Raw genomic sequence first — 22,001 nt, 5'->3', positions numbered from 1 at the left:
CTAAGTATTTAATCCTCCCAGCAACAGTATGAGGTAGAAGTTACGATTATCTACATTTTACGGGGGGACATGGAAGGACATTGTAACAAGCCTAAATTCCTACAACACACAATGTTGGAGTCAGATGGGAAGCTTGGCAGCTGGATGCCCGAGCCCTGGCTCTTAACCGTGACCCTTTCCTACCTTTCTTTTGGCCCTTTCCTACCTTTCCTCCTGGCTCTTTCTGAATAAGGGGGAGGAGTCTTCTCTGACATGCTGGCTGGCCTGGTTCCCCCACCCAGGCCCCGACCTCACTCCCTCCCTCCACAGCTCCCTGAGCCCTGCTGAGGAGGCCCTGGTCCCCTCTCCTTTGAGGCACCGGGGTGGTAAGCTGGAAGCTTAAGCAGCGAAAGGCTGGGAGCTCCACCTGCAACTGCCTGGGCTCAGCCCAAGGGGCCTCTAGGCGATGCTCAAAGGCCCAGATCTACCAGCAGCAACCTATAAAGACAGGGCCTGGGAAGGACCAGCTCAGGCTCCCAGTTTGCTCCCCATGGACAGCAGACAGGGATGGGGCAGGGCCTGGGCTGGGGTCGATGACACAGCTCCCAAACCTGGACCTACACTGGGCTGCCACAGGGTGGGCCCAGCAGTGGGGGGCTGAGGGTGGCTGCGCTCAGCTCTGGGTCCCACTCCGGAGGGTCTGTGCCCGGCCAGAGGCTGAGCTGAACGAGCCAGTTGTAGGCAGCTGGGGCTCAGAGCCTAGGGCTGTGGCACAAAGCACCAACGCTTCCCCAGCATCCACCCCCCGCCCATACACACACAGCTGCCAAGCCCTTACCCGCAGCCCAGGCTGGACCCCACCCCTCCCCACTCCTAGAAGTCAGGGGGACAGGCCCAGGTTTATCCATCCTGTCCCCTCTCTCCCATCCTCCCTCTTCCCACTCCCCTGGCAACCAAACCAGACCCATCAAGGAGAAGGACCTGGCAGCTATGCAGGGAGAGACTAATGGCCCGGAAGGAAGGAGGGGCCTGGAGAGGAGACGTGAAGGAAGGCGGTAGGGATGTGAGCAGGCGGGCGTTGGCCCATCTCAGAGGACACACAAAGGAGGGGAGGTTCCTCTGCCCTGCAATGCTGAGGAGCTGGCTGGCCAAGGAGCCGCCCTCCTCACCCCCTCACCCAGAGATCCAGACTGGAGTCCCAAACCGTCTTCCCCAGATGCCCAGCTCTAGTCCTCAGGGCCTGTCTGAGGTGGACCTGTCTGAGCTGGAAAGCCCTGGAGTCCCCGGCGGCGGCAGCCCCATGGCTCTTGGCAAACCCAACGGGCCTCAGCACCCTGGCTCCTACAGACCACCTGAGCTGCCTCTGTCCGCTCCGGGGCGGCCTGTGCCTGAGTTCTGGAAGCCGCAGACATGCAAAGGCCAGACGTCAGCCCTCCTAACTGGGGTGGGGGAGGGCCGGAAGGGAGGTGCGCTTGCGTATGTGATGTGTGTGCCTATCGGTGATGTAGGGCTATTGTACATATGCATCTGTGTGCACAGGCTTGTGGATCTGCTTTGGGGCCTTCTCTCTCCTCTTTCAGTCCCTGGACCACCAGCGATGGGCGCTTTCTCTTTCCCCATCTCTTCCCCATCCAACCCCACCCATCCCGGGGTACCTGAACTCCTCGATACTGGTAGCCAGTTCCTGCCAGCCCGTTCATCTCTCAGCCTTGGCAGCAGCTGCTGCCCTCAGCCCCCTCCCCTTCCTACCTCAGGAATCGCTTTGCTTCCCGTAAGGCCCATGACTGAGAAGCCGTTGGTTGGGGGAAGGGAGAATCCAGTAAAGCTGGACAGCCTACAACTGGCTCGTTCAGCTCAGCCTCTGGCCGGGCACAGACCCTCCGGAGTGGGACCCAGAGCTGAGCGCAGCCACCCTCAGCCCCCCACTGCTGGGCCCACCCTGTGGCAGCCCAGTGTAGGTCCAGGTTTGGGAGCTGTGTCTTTAAGGCTGAGCCATCAGCAGGCAACCCCCTGGCCAAGTGTCCAGAGGAGGGGGCGGGGAAATGGCCAGTCCATTAGCCGCAGAGCTGGCGCCAGGCAGCAGACCTCCACAGGGCCCTGGGGATTACGGAGGGATCAGCCCTTTCCCCCCGCCTTAGCTCCCTCACCCTCCTGTCCCCCATTTCTCCCTGGGTGTGGTAACAGAGGGGTAGCTGACAGCAGGTAAAATCAGGGCCTAGCCTTCAGGGGACACGTGGGGGCACAGGCCCTGGGGCCTAAGCCAGGCCAACTCTCCATCTGCCCAGGGCCACCTCCTCACCACTCAGGCGCCAGAAGCCTGCCTTATAACCTGCAGTCCTCCTATCCCCCCCTTTTTCTTACTGATGTATAACTGACCTAACATTGTATTAATTTCAGGGGGACAATGTAATGACTCTACGTTTGCGCATCTCCGACTTTTACCAGCTCTCTCAGGCGGGAACCCCAGCTCCAGTCAGGCCCTCCCACCCTGGGCTCCCGCTCTGGATGCCCGCTGGAAGGTGCTGACCCCCATCCCAGGCCTGCCGGTGGTCGCCAGGCCCGCTTCCCTCCCCGCCAGCAACAGGGGGAAGCAAGTAGGCAGGGTGCCAACAGCCTTGGCGGGAGGGTGCGGCTCTCCTGCTGCTCCGCAGGGGTGGGGCGTCCCCCTCCCCACATAGCCCCGCCGTCAGGCCAGTGGGAGGAGCTGCCCGTGCCCCCCCTGAGCCTGCAGGGCTATAAAGCCGCCTCGCAGCGGTCTGCAGCTCCCTCCCAGCTCCCGGACCAGCTCTGCCAGCGGTGACTGCCCATCCTCGGCCGCCATGAGCCACCCGTCGGGCCTCCGAGCCGGCGTCACTTCCACCTCCTACCGCCGCACCTTCGGGCCACCGCCCTCACTGTCCCCCGGGGCCTACTCCTATGCGTCCAGCTCCCGCTTCTCGAGCAGCCGCCTGCTGAGCTCGGCGTCCCCCGGCTCCTCCGTGCGCCTGGGCAGCTTCCGCGGCCCCCGGGCGGGCGCGGGCGCCCTCCTGCGCCTGCCCTCGGAGCGCCTCGACTTTTCCATGGCCGAGGCCCTGAACCAGGAGTTCCTGGCCACGCGCAGCAACGAGAAGCAGGAGCTGCAAGAGCTCAACGACCGCTTCGCCAACTTCATTGAGAAGGTGCGCTTCCTGGAGCAGCAGAACGCGGCCTTGCGCGGGGAGCTGAGCCAGGCCCGGGGCCAGGAGCCGGCGCGCGCCGACCAGCTGTGCCAGCAGGAGCTGCGCGAGCTGCGCAGGGAGCTGGAGCTGCTGGGCCGCGAGCGCGACCGGGTGCAGGTGGAGCGCGACGGGCTGGCGGAGGACGTGGCGGCGCTCAAGCAGAGGTCAGGGGGCAGGGCCGGGGCTGGGCGGCGGCCGTCGAGGCGGCTGCTCCTCGCTCGGCTGCCTGCCCGGCCGGACGCCGGAGGGAGTGGCTCCCCTCGTCTGCCCAGGCGCGTGCAGGGAGCAAGCTCGCCCGCGGGCTCTCACCGTCCCCCCCCTACCAGCGTGCTGCCTCTCTGGGGAGGGGAGGGAGGAGCCACTATGTCTGCCCTGTGTCTAAAGGGGGTCCCCTCTCAGCTCCCAGCCCGTTAGAGACAAAGTCGGGCAGCTTGAAGACCCCTCCTTCCTCAGAGTCCTGGACGGTAGCAGCCTCTAACCTAGACCCTGGGCTGCGCGGGCTGATGCTTGGGCGGTGACCCTGCAGCTCGGCCTCTGCCCGTTCTGCTTGCCAGGTTGGAGGAGGAGACGCGCAAGCGGGAGGATGCGGAGCACAGCCTCGTGCTCTTCCGCAAGGTGAGCCCGGGCCCCACGTCAGCGCAGTCTCCCCACGTCTACCCCCGCCTGCATCTAGGGTGACAAGTGTGGGCGCCAGGAGGCGACCAGAAGCCTCCAGAGACAGGCAGGGAGGGCCTGGCCCTTCCTCGGCCTGAGCAGTCCCTCCCTGCTCTTGAACCCCCACTGCCACCCCCTTAAGGACGTGGACGACGCCACCCTGTCCCGCCTGGAACTAGAGCGCAAGATTGAGTCTCTGATGGATGAGATTGAGTTCCTCAAGAAGCTACACGAGGAGGTAGGTGGGCCGAGTGTCAGTAGAGGCTTCGAAGGTTGCAGGTGGTCTCATTGGAGCTGAAAGGCAGGCGCTGGAGAAGACTGGCGAATGCGGCGGAGGACTCGCCCGAGGGAAGATAAGTGAGATTCGCTGGGTAGACGCAGCCCCTCAACCCGCCCTCTACAGGTGGTTTGACTCCCACCCCTGCGCCACCTGGTGGCGAGCGGCGGAACTGCACTCCGTCGCTTGGCCGCCGGCTTGGAGCACACCGGGGCGCAGGACGCGCAGCCCTCTGCGCGCTGCACTCCCTGGCACCCCCTTCTGTTCATTCGAGTGTTTCTTCTCTTTTCTGTGCGTGAACTGCGCGGCCCGCATGGGATCCGCGCGGCAACCTCGACAACTTGTTGTCCTGGGCCGCAGGAGCTGCGAGACCTGCAGGTGAGCGTGGAGAGCCAGCAGGTGCAGCAGGTCGAGGTGGAGGCCACCGTGAAGCCTGAGCTGACGGCGGCGCTGAGGGACATCCGCGCTCAGTACGAGAGCATCGCGGCGAAGAACCTGCAGGAGGCAGAGGAGTGGTACAAGTCCAAGGTGCGAGAGCCCGGGAGGGCGAGGGAGGGTCTGGGCGAGCGGGGCGCTGCGGGGAGCGCGCGTGCCGTCAGCTCACGGCCCTGTTGCCTCGCACGCCGCAGTACGCCGACCTGTCCGACGCCGCCAACCGGAACCACGAGGCCCTGCGTCAGGCCAAGCAGGAGATGAACGAGTCCCGACGCCAGATACAGAGCCTGACTTGTGAGGTGGACGGGCTGCGCGGCACGGTGAGTACAGGGCTTCGCGCCCAGGCCCGGGGAGGGGGGGCCGCGGAGGATTAAGGCTGTTCCCCCAGTGACCCCCTGCGCCCCCCCAGAACGAGGCGCTGCTCAGACAGCTGCGGGAGCTAGAGGAGCACTTTGCCCTGGAGGCGGGCGGGTACCAGGCGGGTGCCGCGAGGCTCGAGGAGGAGCTGCGACAGCTAAAGGAGGAGATGGCCCGGCACCTGCGCGAGTACCAGGAGCTCCTCAACGTCAAGATGGCCCTGGACATCGAGATCGCCACCTACCGGAAGCTGCTGGAGGGCGAGGAGAGCAGGTGGGGGGCAGGGCTGCTGGAGGGTGGGAGTGTAAGGGATGGTAGGGATTGGGTGTTCAGGGAAGGGGCGGGGCCTGGGCCCAGTCGCTGACCCCTTGCTTCGCTCCCAGGATCTCCGTGCCAGTCCATTCTTTTGCATCCTTAAGTATAAAGACGGCTGGTGAGTCTCCCACGCCTGGCTTCCAATCTGCCTGTCCCCCTGTCTGCTTCTGCCCTGACCAGACTCTTGCTATGTATGCCTCTGCTCAGGAATCGATTCTGTCCATGAACTACTGAGTCCTAGTCTGTACTCATGCCCTGCTCCTCATGCCCTGCCACTCCCCTTCCCTCATAGATGAGAGTGAGGGCTTAAAAAGAGAGAAACCGCAAGCCTCCTCTCTTCCACCTCTTCATCCTACTTTTTCCAGTGCCTGAGGTGGAGCCTCCTCAGGACAGCCACAGCAGGAAGATGGTTCTGATCAAGACCATTGAGACCCGGGATGGGGAGGTGAGATGGACCACTTGAGCCCAGGACCCCATCATTGCCCACATTATTTCTGAGCCCCAACCTGGCTGCCGCCGATTTTAGAGTATTGAGGGTTAGTGGTCTTTGGGGCTAGAGGGAGACAGGGAGATAGAGAAGGTGGATTAGATAGTCAGGAGCCTCAGCTGGTTTTGCTGGAGAAGGAGACAGCATACCCCAAAGGAGAGCAAAGGAGGGTGGTGCTGAATGGTTTGTGCCCTTCACATGCCTTGCCCCAGCAGGTGGTGACTGAGTCCCAGAAGGAGCAGCGCAGTGAGCTGGACAAGTCTTCTACTCACAGCTACTGAACCCATTGGTCCAGAGCTCCCTGACCTGCCCTAGGCCTGCTCCAAGTCCCAGACCCCAACACCTGTACGGAATTAGTCCTCTCGGCTCTGCATGTGTCTAGGGGATGGCACAAGTCACCCCTTCCCTGCCCTGTGGCCAAGCCCTACCCAGCCAGCAGTACCTGGCCCTTCTCTCCCTGCCCTGACACATATATATGACCTGTGTGTTCCCCTTATTGAGTCCTAGTAAGAGGCTGGCGATCCCCAGATCTATTCTCCTCCTGCCATTATCCCATGACCAGTGGAGCGGGCCAGGGTCTGAGTTTCACTTTTGAATCAAATAAAACTGCTGTCAAGAGAAACGTCTCCAGTGCGTTTGTGTCTGTGGAAGTGGGGGTGCCTGTGGGGAGGGGGCTCAGCAGTATTTTCCCCTTGTCTCTAGTCTTTTTTTTTTTTTTAAGATTTTATTTATTTGACACAGAGAGAGGGAACACAAGCAGGGGGAGTGGGAGAGGGAGAAGCAGGCTTCCTGTGGAGCAGGGAGCCCGATGCGGGACTTAGATTCTGTCCAAGGTTCTACTCAGCCTTCCTCCTTGAAGCTTTGTCCTTAGGATAGTTCTCCTCATGGTCCCAAGATGGCTGCCAGCAGCTACTGGGTGATGCTTCCCTCTTCACATCCAGTGGAAGAAAGAGAAAAACCTCCTCCCGGGTGTGAGATACAGTCCTTTCCTTTAGGACCCTGGGATCATGACCTGAGCCAAAGTCAGACACTTAATGACCCAGGCGCCCCGTCTCTACGCATTTCTTTTCTGCATCCTGTATCTTGGCATCTATGACTCCTATCTATCCTTCTCCTAGTTCTACATCCACTCCTTCTCAACTTCTGTTACGGCGGCCCTGAATGTCCAGGTGCCTTCTGGATGTGCCGTAGGCCCCTCAAACTCAACATGTCCAAAACAGAGTTCCTCATTTCCCTCTGCACCTGCGATCATGTTCTTCCTTCGGGGTTCCCCACTCTAGAAGAAGGCACCACTAAGGACTTCTGCTGCCAAATTAGAACACCTCATCTTCTACTCCTTTCTTTTCTTACCCCTCCAATTCTGTTAATTCTACTTCTTAATTCTTTCAAGTCTGTCTTGTTCTCCCCATCTCCACTGCCACCACCCTAGTCTGGGCCACCATCATCGTTTGCCTGGGGTCATTATCTCCCTCAGTGATGTCTTGCCCTTGGCCTTGCCCTGCCACCCACCTAAACCTACTTGACACACTTGGCTAGCAAATCAGATTCTGTCACCCTCACTCTCCACCCTGCTTGAAAATGTCCACTTCTACAATGCCCTCCAACTCTATTCCATCCTACTCTTGCCTTCAGGTCAAGTCTGAGTTTGTTTAAAATGATCTTTTTCAGTCAATTATTGTGCTACATGCAGGGAGTAAGCCAGGGTCCCCACTCTCAAGGAGTTCCCAGTCTGGGGTAGGGGTGAGGGACTGACAAGCAGGTCATTACAGCCTTGTGAAGAGCACTGTGACTGGGAAAGAAGATGACTTTGTGGGGACACGAAGAGCGTCTAACCCAGGCTTGCGGTAAATGTCCCCCCCATCATGCTGAGCACTGAAATGAGCAGGAGTTATTCAGGTAAAGCAGGGAGAGGAGGAGGCCTTTCTAGATAGATAAGTCAGTCAGGAGGTGAGACAGAGCCAGTTTTTGAACTGGAATACCTCTATCATTCTGGAATGAAGGACAGAAAGGAGGAATGGCCCTGAGGTTGCAAAGATGACATGTGGGCTAGGTCATGCAGGACCTCACGTGCCATATGAAGGCTTTCTCCGAATGCATCCTAAGGAAAAGGGAAAAAAACATGGTTTCATCAGGAGGGTGAAGCATTCAGATTTGCATTTTAGAAAGATCACTCTGGCTGTGGTGTGCAGAAGCCATTAGGAGGCAGAGAACCAGGTCAGAGGCTGTTGCAGGGGAACAGGCAAGAGGTGATAGTGAGCAGAGAAGTGGGTGGATTTGAGAAATATTCAGGGCGGAGGGACTCTGCTACACCCAAGGAAACATTGCCACTGGGGGCAGGAGGGAAATAAATAGCAGAGATGACTGAAGGTTTTGGCTTGAGTCAGGCAGTTGGTGGATCTTTCACAGAAGACTAGAGGAGGGGGAGGAGGGGGCCCAGACAAAGTCCGTTTTAGGCCTACTGAGTGTGAGATGTTATGGAACAGCCAAGAGGAAGACCTGGCAGGCAGGTGGATCCAGAGGTCTGGAGTTCAGGTGTGATGGGATATTTTGATATACTGAATCAGGATGCTCTCTGCTACAAGTAACATAATACCTCATTTTTTAAGAAAAAGAAAGAAATAGGGGCACCTGGGTGGCTCAGTCATTAAGCGTCTGCCTTCAGCTCAGGTCATGATCCAAGGGTCCTGGGATCGAGCCCCATATCGGGCTCCCTGCTCGGCAGGAAGCCTGCTTCTCCCTCTCCCACTCCCTCTCTCACCCCCTGCTTGTGTACCCTCTCTCGCTCTCTCTCTCTCTGTCAAATAAATAAAATCTTAAAAAAAAAAAAAGGAAAAAAGAAAAAGAAATAGCTCATGTAACAAGGAACCAGAGGTAGGCAGGCTCTGAGGGCTGTTGATTCAGTAGTTCAATGATGTCATCAAGGACTTAGATTCTGTCCAAGGTTCTACTCAGCCTTCCTCCTTGAAGCTTTGTCCTTAGGGTAGTTCTTCTCATGGCCCCAAGATGGCTGCCAGCAGCTACTGGGTGATGCTTCCCTCTTCACATCCAGTGGAGGAAAGAGAAAAACCTCCTCCCGGGTGTGAGATACAGTCTTTTCCTTTAGACTGTCCGGCTAAGGCCATTGGTGTGCCCAATCCTGGAGTAGTAACAGTTGCCAGGGAAAGCTACTGACTGACTTGGGCTAATCATCTGATACTGAGAATCAACCACAGTGCCCACTGCAGATATTGTGCAGGCTTCCCACCACCATTGCCCTCCACACACGGGCACATATATACACACATTGTTTATACCTCTTGCTTTCTCTCCCTTTCATTCAGTGGCACTTATTACCTCACAGGAGAAATATTACTACAGAAAAACAGACAAAAGCTTTGGCGTGGCCTTGGGAAGGCAAGAGAAAGCTTTCAAGGGGGAAGGAGCAGCCGCACCAGAGGATGCAGGGAGCATGGGTTAGATAACAGAAAATCTGGGCTCTATCAACAAGGAAGATGTTACAGACCTCAGGAAGGGCCCCCTCAGGGCAGGGCAGGGCAGGGCAGGGCCGGAGACAAAACACTGCCACTTGAAGAGTGAACCCAGGTGAGGGAGTGGAGAGCTGACTACTCTCGAGATACTTGAGGAAAGAAAAGAAAGAACCAGAGCAAAGGAAGACCGGCATTTGAGAAGTGAAATTTTGGAGAAAGGCGAAACTAGACCAGTAATTTTCAAACAATGGGTCATGAAACATTGTGATATAAATTACTGGGTCAAAACCAACATTTAGAAAGAAAAAGAGGGGCGCCTGAGTGGCTCAGTCGTTAAGCGTCTGCCTTCGGCTCAGGTCATGATCCCGGGGTCCTGGGATGGAGCCCCACATCAGGCTCCCTGCTCGGCGGGAAGCCTGCTTCTCCCTCTCCCACTCCCCCTGCTTGTGTTCCCTCTCTCGCTCTCTCTGTCAAATAAATAAATAAAATCTTTATTAAAAAAGAAAAAGAAAAAGAATAGAAAGTGTTAGGGTGTGGTGAAACCTTTCAATGTATTTATATACATGTGTATTGGCTTGTCATATAAAATACATTTTTTTTATCTTGGATTGTGGCAAAAAAAAATTGAAAAAAAAACCCCCCATACTTGAACATGTTAAAATGCTGGGGAGAATTAGAAAGAATCAAATTGTCCTGGGTGGATCCAGCCATCTATTGAAATGACACAAATTCAGACTTGGCTATGATTGAAGAATTTTAGGAAAACTCCAAATCCAATTCTAACCAAGGGGGATCAGATGTTAACCTCAGGAAGACAGGGCTGGGATTTGATCGTAATTAAGAAAGCTTACACCACATTGATTTTATTGTACTCAGCTTGCGGGAAGCACGGAGATAGTTCCCATGACATCTATAAGAAGGTCATCTCAAGAGCAAGGAGGTGGCCACATTTATTTAGTAGTTCCTAGAAGGAACCAGATGTGGTGGGCACGTGGGCAGGCGTCCTGGACCCCAGGGGGGTGCCCACTATTGTAGCCGGGATGATTCCTTAGGGGCCACCTGCAGTGGGTGGAAGGAGCTCATTATCTGCATTGCAAAGAACAGAGACTAACCAGACATCTCAGGCAAAGGGGAGTGAATTGTGAGCTTACACCTGGAAATAAGGGGACTGAGGATTGCAGCTGCCTGGGGTGGAGTGGGAATGGCTTCCAGGAACCCAGAAACGGGTGGGTGACCTGGCCTCCCAGGAAGAATGGACTCTGCAGCCCCCCAGGCCCCACCGAGCCTGAGAAGTGACAGGCCCCTCAGCCGCAGACGCACACTGCTCCCTGATGGAGGCTTCTACTGCTTCTATGGCTCCTGTCACCATGAGCAAATGCCCTCATCCTCCACCCTGGCTTTTGCTTCTCATAGTCCTTCTTACTTATGGCTTCAGTTGTCCTCTGGCTTCCAGGGCCTAATAGCCATTGCCTGTTGACTTCTAGGGCTTTCTTTGGTTCTGCTTTCATTTCCTTTCACAGAAGATGCCCACTTTACTAGCCTTAGCAGATTAATTGACATTTCCCATATCCTCTGCGAGACAGACCAACACATGTCCAAAACACTGAGCTCTTGGGGCGGACAGGCTGCTCTTGCCCCCCGTATACTTCCACTCCCACCGATGAATAGATGTGGATAAATGCGGAACCATTGTTGACTGTATTTGTTCCTAAACCTGTTTTGTTGCGTAATCCCACAGTTTCAGCAAATGTTTTTTTAAACTCATCAAAGAATGTGGAAAGTACCATTTTAATTTTAACAGATAGCATGGTGATTAAGAATCTGCATTTAAATCTTGGATCTTTACTCACTAGATGCACGAAAGGTCTACCTAGTATCTTTCTCTGGGAAAGATACTTGGCCTCTCTTTGCCTCAGTTTCCTCATCTGTAAAATGGAGACAATTGTAGCAAGCTACTTCACAGGATTGTGAAGAATAAATGAGATGATTCATGCAGGGTTGAGCGGTCTTGGCTATCCCGTAGGCAGGAGAATGAGGGGACATGGTTCAGAATATGGCCTCCCAGATGGCTTCCCTGAGCAGGGTGGCCTGGGAGATCATAAATTATAAACCAAGGATTGCAGTTGAGTTATTCTTCCACAGTATAAACATCAGAGGTTTTTTTCCGTTTCAAGAGGACAGCTTGAGCATGTCCTGAAGCTTCTCTTCATACTGTATTAATTTCCTATTACTGTTGCAACAAATTACCACAAACATAGTGGCTTAAAACAACAAATTTATTATCTTCCAGTGCTGGCAGTTAAAAGTCTAAAATGGGATGACAGATCTGTGTTCCTGCTAGAAGCTCTAGAGAAGCCTTATTCAACTTCTAAAGACTGTCCACATTCAGTGGCCTGTGACCTTTTCCATCTTCAAAGCCAGGGACCCCATCATTGATCTCTGCTTGCCTCTGGTAAAGATCCTTGTCATTACATTGGGCACATTTAGACAATCCAGCTTAATCTCCCCATCTCAAAACCTTTAACTTATGCCATTAACATCCCTTTGCCATGTAAGAAAATAGTCACAGGTTCTGGGCATTGGGATGCAGACAGGGGAAGGCATTGTTACACTTACCACGGTTCTGCCCTCTGGTCTCCAAAGATGCATGTTGGTCTCATCTACAAAATATATTCACCCCATTTAGGGTCCCCCAAAGTCTCAACCCATTACAGCATCGGCTGAAGGGCAAACTCTCATCTAGATGTCATCAGCTCAGAAGGCTCAAATCTCACCACTTAAACCACCTACATTAGGTGTGGGTGAGGCTCTGGGTATAATGGATCCTGGGGGGTGGGGAATCTCCTCTCCCTCCGTGGACTTGTGACACTAGAAAACACGTTATCTGTTCCTAAGACACAACGGTGGGACAGGCAGAAGGTAACAGCTACAGACATTCCCATCCAGAAAGGGAGAACTGGAAAGGAAAAAGGGGGTTGCAAAGCAAATTTAAAATCCACCTGGCAAAACCACGTAAGGTTGCAAGGCCTAGGCATGCTCTTCTGTGGCTCCTGGCCCCGCTTCCCGGCCTCACTGTCTGGCCTGGGAATCAGCCTTCCTCTCTCTTGTGTTTTTCAGCTCTTCGTTTCCCGGTTGTACAGTCTGGGGTGGGGGTGGGGGTCTAACAGCTTTCTTCCATTTTACCCTTTGTCTGGCTCTTTCAGGACAAACTGGTAGGGTCTCTGCAAGACATTCTCAGGAACCATGTGGGTCTCCTGTATATGGCTCTGGGATTTACTCCACTAGACAAGAGGCACCTCCACAGATCTTTTTAGACAATCCCATTTCTCTGCTTGGTTTCTGCTGACATGGCTGAGGACATCCATGGGTCACATGGCTAATCTCTCCAAAGGGGCCTTCATGGGATTGAGTACTCTGACCTCTGATCCTTCCTAGGCACTAGCAAAAGATTGTCCAGGTACACCCTCAGATTTCTCCTCAGAGCACTTTTCTGACAGCGAATGGCCTAATTTTAGCATTGTTTGCAATCTGGGTGGGCTGAAAATTTCTAAAATACCAAGTTCTGATGCCTTTTCTGCCTCTTTCCTCTCATATTTTACTATAAACAAGCAAGAAAAAAAATCGAGCCACACCTTCAACACCCGGCCACGCAGATAAATACCCCCCTCTTCACCCTCACAAATTCTGCTTTCCACATAACTGTGAAACACAATTCTGCTAAGCTTTCTGCTACTATATAAAAAATATCTCCTTCCCTCCATCTATCAATAACATATTCCTCATTTCCTTCTGAGCCCTTGATGCCAGCAGCATCTTTTTTTTTTTTTTTAAAGATTTTATTTATTTATTTGAGAGCGAGAGAGGGAACACAAGCAGGGGGAGTGGGAGAGGGAGAAGCAGGCCTCCCGCAGAGCAGGGAGCCCGATGCGGGGCTCGATCCCAGGACCCTGGGATCACCGAGCCGAAGGCAGACGCCCAACGACTGAGCCACCCAGGCGCCCCAACCAGCAGCATCTTTAACATCCGTATTTCTCCCAACTGTCTGTGGGGATTTAGGTATTCTGGACCGTGCTTCCTCACTCCCCTCCGAGTCCTCACTAGCAAACTGTAACATTCCTATTTCTACTAACAGTCTCTTCAAGGCAAGCTAGGTAGGCTTTTCCTATCATCCTCCTCAAAGTTATTCCAGACTCTATCCGTTACCTAATTCCAAAGCCACGTCCACATTTTTAGGTCTTTGTTACAACAGCACCCATTTCCAGGTACCAAAACCCGCATTGGTCAGAGTTCAACCAGAGAAGCAGAACCAGCAGGAGATAGGTGTTAAGAGATCTATTGCAGGGAACTAGACCACACGACTGTGGGGGCTTGCTGGGCAAGTTCAAACCCTGGAGGGCAGGACAGGAGGCAGAGTGGGCTGCCGGCGTCCCACACAGGTGGAAACTGCTGCCCACAGGTGGAGCCCCCTGTTCGTCAAGGAAGCCCCAGCTCCTCCCCGGAAGGCCTGTCAGCGGATTCAATCAGCCTCACCCAGCTGATCCAGGATAATCTCCCTTCAAGTTCACTGATTGTGGATTTTAATCACATCTATAAACCTTCACAACAACGCCTACCTTCGTGTTTGGGGACCGTAGCCCAGCCAGGTCAACACATAAAACTGACCATCGAACATCCAAATCCCTAGAAATGACAGAAAACATATATCAACAAATTAACAAATACTTAGCCCACACCCTAAAACAAACAAACAAAAAGCATTCTTAGTGGTCCAGGAATCAAGAAATCAAGATAGGGGCGCCTGGGTGGCTCAGTTGGTTAGGCGACTACCTTCGGCTCAGGTCATGATCCTGGAGTCCCGGGATCGAGTCCCGCATCGGGCTCCCTGCTCGGCAGGGAGTCTGCTTCTCCCTCTGACCCTCCTCCCTCTCATTCTCTCTGTCTCAAATAAATAAATAAAATCTTTAAAAAAAAAAAAAAAAAAAAAAGAAATCAAGATAATTCTTTTTCCCCCAAAGGTCCTGTTTTATTGTTCTCAGTATAGTCCCAGAAGTCCCCAAAGAATGAAAACCAGGTACTCCAACAAAAAACTGAACATGTGTGTTCATAGCAGCACCATTCATAAGTGCAAATCATGGAAAAAAAATGAGAATGTTCATCAGTGGATGAATGTATAAACAAAATGTGGTCTATCCACACGATGGACTAGTATTCAGCTATAAAAAGGAAAGGAGCCCTTAAATACACCACAAAAGGGACAGAGGAGTATATATATATTCCTGGGGTGTAGGGGCCAGATAGAAGAGGCAGGGCTCTGAGTTGGTTAGTTTGCGTATTGAAGGCATGCTCCTGGCTGAGTCCTCTGCTAGCTGTCAAGAGCCAGCTAGCCCTGGAAAGGCAGCCTCTTTCTAGTTTTATGTTATTTATTCATTTATTTTTAGTTTTATGTTTTTTTATTTCTTTTTTAGGATGTCAAAACACTGTGATATACAGAAAATTAAATATATATATAGATATACACATGCACACACAGAGTTGATCCCACACAGTCAAAAATCCATGTATAACTTTTTTTTTTTTTAGATTTTATTTATTTATTTGACAGAGAGAGAGACACAGTGAGAGAGGGAATACAAGCAGGGGGAATGGGAGAGGGAGAAGCAGGCTTCCCGCGGAGCAGGGAGCCCGATGTGGGGCTCGATCCCAGGACCCTGGGATCATGGCCTGAGCCGAAGGCAGACGCTTAATGACTGAGCCACCCAGGCGCCCCCATGTATAACTTTTGACTCTCCAAAAACCTAACTACTAAGAGCCTGCTGTTGACCAGAAGCCTTGCTGATAATATAAACAGTCAATTAATACATATTTTGTATGTATTGCTTTATATATATTGTCATAGATTGTATTCTCACAATAAAGTAAGCTAGAGAAAAGAAAAGGTTATTAAGGAAACCATAAGGAAAAGAAAATGCATTTATAGTACTGTACTGTTGTTGTTGTTGTTTTTTTAAGATTTTATGTATTTATTTGACAGGAGAGAGAGAGAGCACACAAGCAAGGGGTGCAGCAGGCAGAAGGAGAGGGAGAAGCAGGCTCTCCGCTGAATAGGGAGCCCAATGTGGGCTCGATCCCAGGACCCTGAGATCATGACCTGAGCCGAAGGCAGATGCTCAACCAGCTGAGCCAACCAGGCGCCCCAGTACTGTACTGTTTTTATTGAAAAAAATCCAGTATAAGTGGACTCGCACAGTTCAAATCCATGCTGTTTGAGGGCCAGCTGTATATACACATACGTACAATACCCAGATCATCTGAAGAATTCCAGAATGCTCCTATTGAAGATTAAATTAGGGATGCATTGCTCCAAAACTTACAAAGGGATAAGTGGAAAATATAAAAGTTAAAAAATGGATAATAGATGCAGAAATGCCTAAATCTGTCCAACAGGAGTTTGAGTGGGAGAGAATAAAATAAACTAGTAGTTCCCAAACTTCAGCATGTATACAAATCACGTGAGGATCTTATTAGAATGCAGATTCTGTTTCAGTGGGTCTGGGTGGGCAGTGCTGCCAAGCCATGAACCAGACTTTAATAAAAATTCTCCAGTGCAAAAGATAGGTGTAATTGCAAAGCCCTTCAGGTGCTCCTTTGGATAAATCAAAACACATACCAGGACATGATACAGTTAGATTTCAGGACTCTCAGACCCGCTCCAGCCTCACTGAATCAGAATCTGCATTTGAAGTCTCAGGACATCAACAATAAAGAGAAAATTCCAAAAGCTCACGGAGAATGCCTACAAAGGAATAAGGATCATGGTGGCATCAGACTTCTCATCAGAAACACAAGATACAAGAAGGTGACAGAGAAATATTGCACACTGAGAAACTGTCTCAAACCTAGAATTCTATCCTTGAAGTATCAATGATTTGATGAAATTTTAAGACGAAGAATTCAGAATTTTATCACCCACATATTCTCTCTGATAGAATCTTTAGAGGAGATACTCCAGATAAGAAGTTAAAAAACGAAGCAGTAGGGCAGACACGGCAGCCCTGAGCTCCCACACAGCCTGGCCATGGTCAAACCCACCGTCTTCTTCCACATCGCCCTGGGGCACCGGCCCTTGAGCTTCGTTTCCTTCCAGCTGTTTGCAGACAAAGTTCCCAAGACAGCAGAAGACTTTTGTGCTCTGAGCACTGGGGAGAAAGGATTTGGTTCTAAAGGTCCCTGCTTTCACAGGATTATTCGGGGATTTCTGTGCCACGGTGGTGACATCACACGCCATCATGGCACTGGCGGCAAGTCCAACTATGAGGAGAAATCTGAGGATGAGAATTTCATCCTGAAGCGCTCAGGGCCTGGCATCTTGTCCATGACACCTGCTGGATCCAACACAAATTGTTCCCAGTTTTTCATCTGCACTGCCAACACTGAGTGGTTACCCAGCAAGCATGTGGTCTTTGGCAAGCTGAAGGACGACATGAATATTATGGAAGCCATGGAGCACTTTGGGTCCAGGAATGGCAAGACCAGCAAAAAAAATCACCATTGCTAACTGCAGACAAATCTAATAAATTTCACTTGTGTTTATCTTAACTACCAGAGTATTCCTTCTGTAGCTCAGGAGAGCGCCCCTTCACCCCTATCTGCTCAAAGTATTCTATAATCTTCATGCTCTCGCTGCAGTTCTGTGGGTTCCATATTTTCCTTGCTCCCCTCCAAGTCTAGCTGGATTGCAGAGTTAGTTTATGATTATGACATAAAAACTAAACAACAACAAAAAATGAAAAAGTAGGAAAAAGTAGTCATGGAAGAAAGTGGTGGGATATGAGAAGCGAGGATAATAAAAAGAAAAAGTACTAAAACTTATTAAATCTAAATAAATAATAATTATAAAATCAAAATATTTTCTTTTTTTTTAAGATTTTATTTATTTATTTATTTGACAGAGAGAGAGACAGCAAGAGAGGGAAGAGGGAAGCCAAAATACTCTGGGAGATCTGGTCGATTCTGACTGCAACTGCAAAGGACTCTTTAGAATGAGTGGTTACATTTCTTTTTCTCAAGAAGAAATGGAATTGACAAATTATCACTATGGTTACTAGATTAAGGTCTCTCTAGTCCAAGAGATAATTTATACATTTTATAGGACACAACAAAATTCTTTTTTTGAAAAGATTTTATTTATTCATTTGAGAGAGAGAGAGACAGAGAGAGCACATACAGAGGGACAGGCAGAGGGAGAAGCAGACTCCCTGCTGAGCTGGGAGCCCAACATGGGGCTGAATCCCAGGACCTGGAGATCATGACCTGAGCCGAAGGCAGAAGCTTAGCCATCTGAGCCACCCAGGTGCCCCCACACAACAAAATTCTTCTGTTTGCTCAGAGTTGTATGCTTGTTACTTTATTTTTTTATTTTTTAAAAAGATTTTATTTACTTATTTGAGAGAGAGAACACAAGCAGGGGGAAGAGTAGGAGGAGAGGGACAAGCAGACTCCCCCTTGAGCAAGGAGCCCATGCGGAGTGATCTCAGGACCCCTGGATCATGACCTGAACCAAAGGCAGACACTTAACCAACAGAGCCACCCAGGGGCCCCATATGCTTGCTACTTTAAAAGTTTGTCAGTGGGGCACCTGGGTGGCTCAGCCGGTTAAGCGTCTGCCTTCAGCTCAGGTCATGATCCCAGCGTCCTGGGATGGAGCACCACATGGGGCTCCCTGCTCAGCCGGGAGCCTGCTTCTCCCTCCGCAACCCCCCCCCCCCGTTCTCTCTCTCAAATAAATAAATAAAATCTTTAAAAGAAAAGAAGTTTGTTAGGAACTAGAAAATGCTTGTTTCTTGGGGTGCCTGGCTGGCTCAGTCCTTAAGCGTCTGCCTTTGGCTCAGGTCATGATCCCAGGGTCCTGGGATTGAGCCCCGCATCGGGCTCCCTGCTCCACAGGAAGCCTGCTTCTCCCTCTCCCACTCCCCCTGCTTGTGTTCCCTCTCTCGCTGTGTCTCTTTCTGTCAAATAAATAAAATATTTTTTAAAAGATGCTTGCTTCTTAATACCTCAAATAAGAAAAGAAAAACTGCCATTGGTTGTCATCCTTGTCAGTCATTTGTGCACTGGGAAAGATTCTACAAGGGGAATACTGACACGTTTCTTCTAGGAAACAGTTACCAGGCCACATCCACAGAACTTGACCATAAATGAAGCTCTCTTTGCTACCCCTTTTAAGGCAAATGAGTCTTGAGGCGCCTGGGTGGCTCAGTCATTAAGCGTCTGCCTTCGGCTCAGGTCATGATCCCAGGGTCCTGGGATCAAGCCCCGCATCGGGCTCCCTGCTCAGAGGGAAGCCTGCTTTTCCCTCTCCCACTCCCCCTGCTTATGTTCCCTCACTCGCTGTGTCTCTCTCTGTCAAATAAATAAAATCTTTAAAAAAAAAAAAAAGGCAAATGAGTCTCAAATATTTGAAATGAGAAAATAAACCTCATCAGCAGAGGGTTAAAGAAAGCACTGTAGGTTAGGTCTGATTATTAACATCTGCGTATATGAATCTTAAAACAAAGGAATTATAGAATAACCCTTTGGCTGATCTCAGTCTTTTTTTTTATTGCTGAATTTTTCATCTCAATTCATTAATTGGATCTGGCAAAGAGAAGAGAGCCCATATTAATTTGGGAAGTTCCTAAGATATTTGCTAAAGACAGTAGAAAAATTGAACTATTTTATTTATTTTTTATTTTTGTAAAGATTTTATTTATTTATTTGACAGAGAGAGACACAGTGAGAGAGGGAACACAAGCAGGGGGAGTGGGAGAGGGAGAAGCAGGCTTCCCGCCGAGCAGGGAGCCCGATGCGGGACTCGATCCCAGGACTCTGGGATCATGACCTGAGCCAAAGGCAGATGCTTAATGACAGAGCTACCCAGGTGCCGCAAAAAACTGAACTATTTTAAAACAGGTAAATGACATGGTTTATAAAGGCCAGCCTTGACCTCATGGTTTTCAATATATTTGGATATAGAAATAGAGATGTAAATGTGGCGTATTCATGCATATGTGTGCATATAGACTATATTTGTGTGTGTAGACTATATTCCCTAGCTCTGTTCACTGAGAGGAACTGGGACACTAATACCCTAATAGCAATGAGCAGAGTTAGTGTCCAGCTCTTGGTTTCGTTTCTTTTCTTTTCTTTCCTTTTCTTTTCGTTTTGTTTCTTTTCTTTTCTCTTCTTTCTTTCTTTCTTTTTTTTAAGATTTTATTTATTTATTTATTTATTTATTTATTTATTTATTTATTTATTTATTTGTCAGAGAGAGAGAGAGAGAGCATGCAAGCAGGAGGAGTGGCAGGCAGAGGGAGAAGCAGGCTCCCCGCTGAGCAAGGAGCCCAATGTGGGACTTGATCCCAAGACCCTAAGATCATGACCTGAGCCAAAAGCAGACACTTAACTGACTGAGCTAATGACAGAGCTACCCAGGCGCCCCTCTTTTCTTTTTGTTGTTTTTAATAGGCTTTATTTATTAGAGCATTTTTAGATTTATAGAAAAATTGAAGAGAAAGTACAGAGGTTTCCAAATACTTTCCCTCTGCCACCCTAAGAGGGAAAGGATTCCCCATGTAGTTAACATTTTGTATTGGTGTGATACATTTATTACAATTGATGAACTAATGATACATTATTATTAACTAATGTCCATAGTTTACATTGAAGATCACTTTTTGTGTTGGACAGTTCTATGGGTGTTGCCAAATGCATAATGTCATGTGTTCACTATTACCGTATCATACAGATGGTTTCCCTTCACTAAAAATTCTCTGTGCCCTGCCTGTTGATCTCCCTCTCCCCTACCCCCTGGCAACTTTCCTTCCTGCTACCTCTTGCCTTTTTCAGAATGTCATATAATTGGAATCATATAGTATATAGCCTTTTGAGATTGGCTTCTTTCACTTAGCAATATGCATTTAAGATTCCTTTTGGTGGCGTAATAGCTCATTTCTTTTTATCACTAAATAATATTCTATTGTATAGCCATACCAGTTTGTTTATCCATTCAGCTATCGAAAGACATCTTGGTTGCTTCCAAGTTTCGGCAATTATGAATAAAGCTACTAAAAACACTCATGTGCGGGTTGTTATGTAGACATAAGCTTTCAACTCATTTGGATCAGCTCTTGGTTTCTAAATAACTTACTCCACTAAAAGGAACCAGAGCTCCTTGGAGAAATGGCTGATTCCAGAGCTGATGTAGGGAAAGTATAATTTGAGCCCGAAACGTGTTGCTATGCTAGAAAGAGAAGAAATGCTAAAAACTGATAAATGCTAAAAAGATGTAGTCAAGCTGACAGGACACAGAAGATGACTTGAAAGGGCCCCAACTGACCAAATCAGAGTCAACCTGAGTGTAAAAAGAAACAATATTAGTAATTGGGTAATAATCCACTGAAAATAACAGGAAAGTATGAGTCCATACTGATGTAATTAAGTAAAGTGAAAGTTGGAATATTTACATAAGCTCAACATACTCACTCACACACACACAAAATAAAAATTACAATGGGAAAGAGTGATTTACAGCGGAGAAAGCTGGTCTTACTTTAATGAAGTAATCAAAGTAATAGGACATATGGAGGTGCGCACCACCTGGTAGGATGCAGTAGAAAGAAAACAGCATCATTTCCACGACAGTCCTGCCAGAGATGCGTGCCCTGAGTCTAGTCATGAGGGCACAGCAGACAAACCCAAATTGAGAGGCAATCTACAAATAAAGGGCCTATGATCCTCAAACGCATCAAGGTCATGAAATTCAAGAATGAAGGACTGTTCCAGATTGAAGGAGACAACTAAATGCAACACCTGCTTCTGGGCTGGGTCCTTTTGCTATAAAGGATATCACTTGCAAGACTGGTGAAACTGGGGTGCTGGGTGGCTCAATCCGTTAAGTGTCCGACTTTTGATTTCTACTCAGGTCATAATCTCAGGGTTGTGAGATCGAGCCCTGCATCCAGCCCTGCATTGAGCCAAAGCATCAGGCTCCTCACTCAGCCAGGGGTCAGCTTGAGATGCTCTCTCTCTGCCCCTCCCCCACCCCTCTAAAATAAATAAATCTTTAAAAAAATAAAAAGAAGAAGAAGACTGGTGAAACTTGAATGGGGTCTGAAGGTGAGACGGAAAGAATGTATCAGTATTCTTTTCCTGATTTTGATGGTTGTATTGTGGTTATGTAGGAGAATGTTCTGGTTAGCAAGAAAAATACACTAAAGCATTGGATGGAGATGGGGCAACATAGTGGTAACTTACTCTTAAATAGTTGAGAAGAAGTTTTGTGTACTACCCATGCAAATTTTCTGTAAGTTTGAGATTGTTTTATCAAAAAAAGGTGAAAATGAGAAAAACTTTAGATGGTTTCCCAGGTCAGGGTTCAGGGTTGCCCCTGGTGCTGCTACTATGTTAATATAATATTGAAAGTTTTGTAATGATGTAACAATGATGTAAGAAAAAATCGAACAAAACAAAATAACAACAACAACAACAACAACAAAAACCCAGCAAGGTGTAAAGATTGAAAGGGAATGTATGTAACTTTTCATTTGCAGAAGATACAATTATCTGTATAGAAAACCCGAGAGAATCAGTAGAAAAACTAGGAAAACAAAGGAAAGAGTTCCTTACAATTCCCAGGTGGAAAATCAATTAAGGATTGATAATCCTGAATGGCTTAGTAGGTGGAACATGCGACTCTTGATCTTGGGGTCCTGAGTTTGAGCCCCACATTGGGCATAGAGATTATTTATGAGAAAGAAAGAAAGAAAGAAAGAAAGAAAGAAAGAAAGAAAGAAAGA

The 22,001-nt window shown here is 49.7% G+C and overlaps 1 protein-coding gene and 1 pseudogene across 2 annotated transcripts; both read left to right on the top strand.

Annotated features, from left to right (window-relative positions):
* The first annotated feature begins 2,789 nt into the window (after positions 1-2,789).
* Positions 2,790-6,200, top strand: PRPH (peripherin). 2 transcript variants are annotated; one of them, XM_021704867.1, is made up of 9 exons: positions 2,790-3,340; positions 3,731-3,791; positions 3,973-4,068; positions 4,468-4,635; positions 4,737-4,862; positions 4,952-5,172; positions 5,283-5,332; positions 5,580-5,659; positions 5,917-6,200. In XM_021704867.1, exons 1-9 carry the CDS (start codon positions 2,799-2,801, stop codon positions 5,980-5,982), a joined length of 1,410 nt encoding a protein of 469 aa, XP_021560542.1. In that variant the 5' UTR covers positions 2,790-2,798; the 3' UTR covers positions 5,983-6,200. The 2 variants fall into 2 exon arrangements, with proteins under 2 accessions (XP_021560542.1, XP_044770790.1); XM_044914855.1 differs by having other exon boundaries at positions 5,914-6,200.
* Positions 6,201-16,243: 10,043 nt separating this feature from the next.
* Positions 16,244-16,739, top strand: LOC110593615 (annotated as a pseudogene).
* The last annotated feature ends 5,262 nt before the right edge of the window (positions 16,740-22,001 follow it).

Source organism: Neomonachus schauinslandi, chromosome 5 (genome assembly GCF_002201575.2).
Source record: "Neomonachus schauinslandi chromosome 5, ASM220157v2, whole genome shotgun sequence".
NCBI classification, from domain to species: Eukaryota; Metazoa; Chordata; class Mammalia; order Carnivora; family Phocidae; genus Neomonachus; species Neomonachus schauinslandi.
This window is presented reverse-complemented; position numbering and strand designations above follow the sequence as displayed.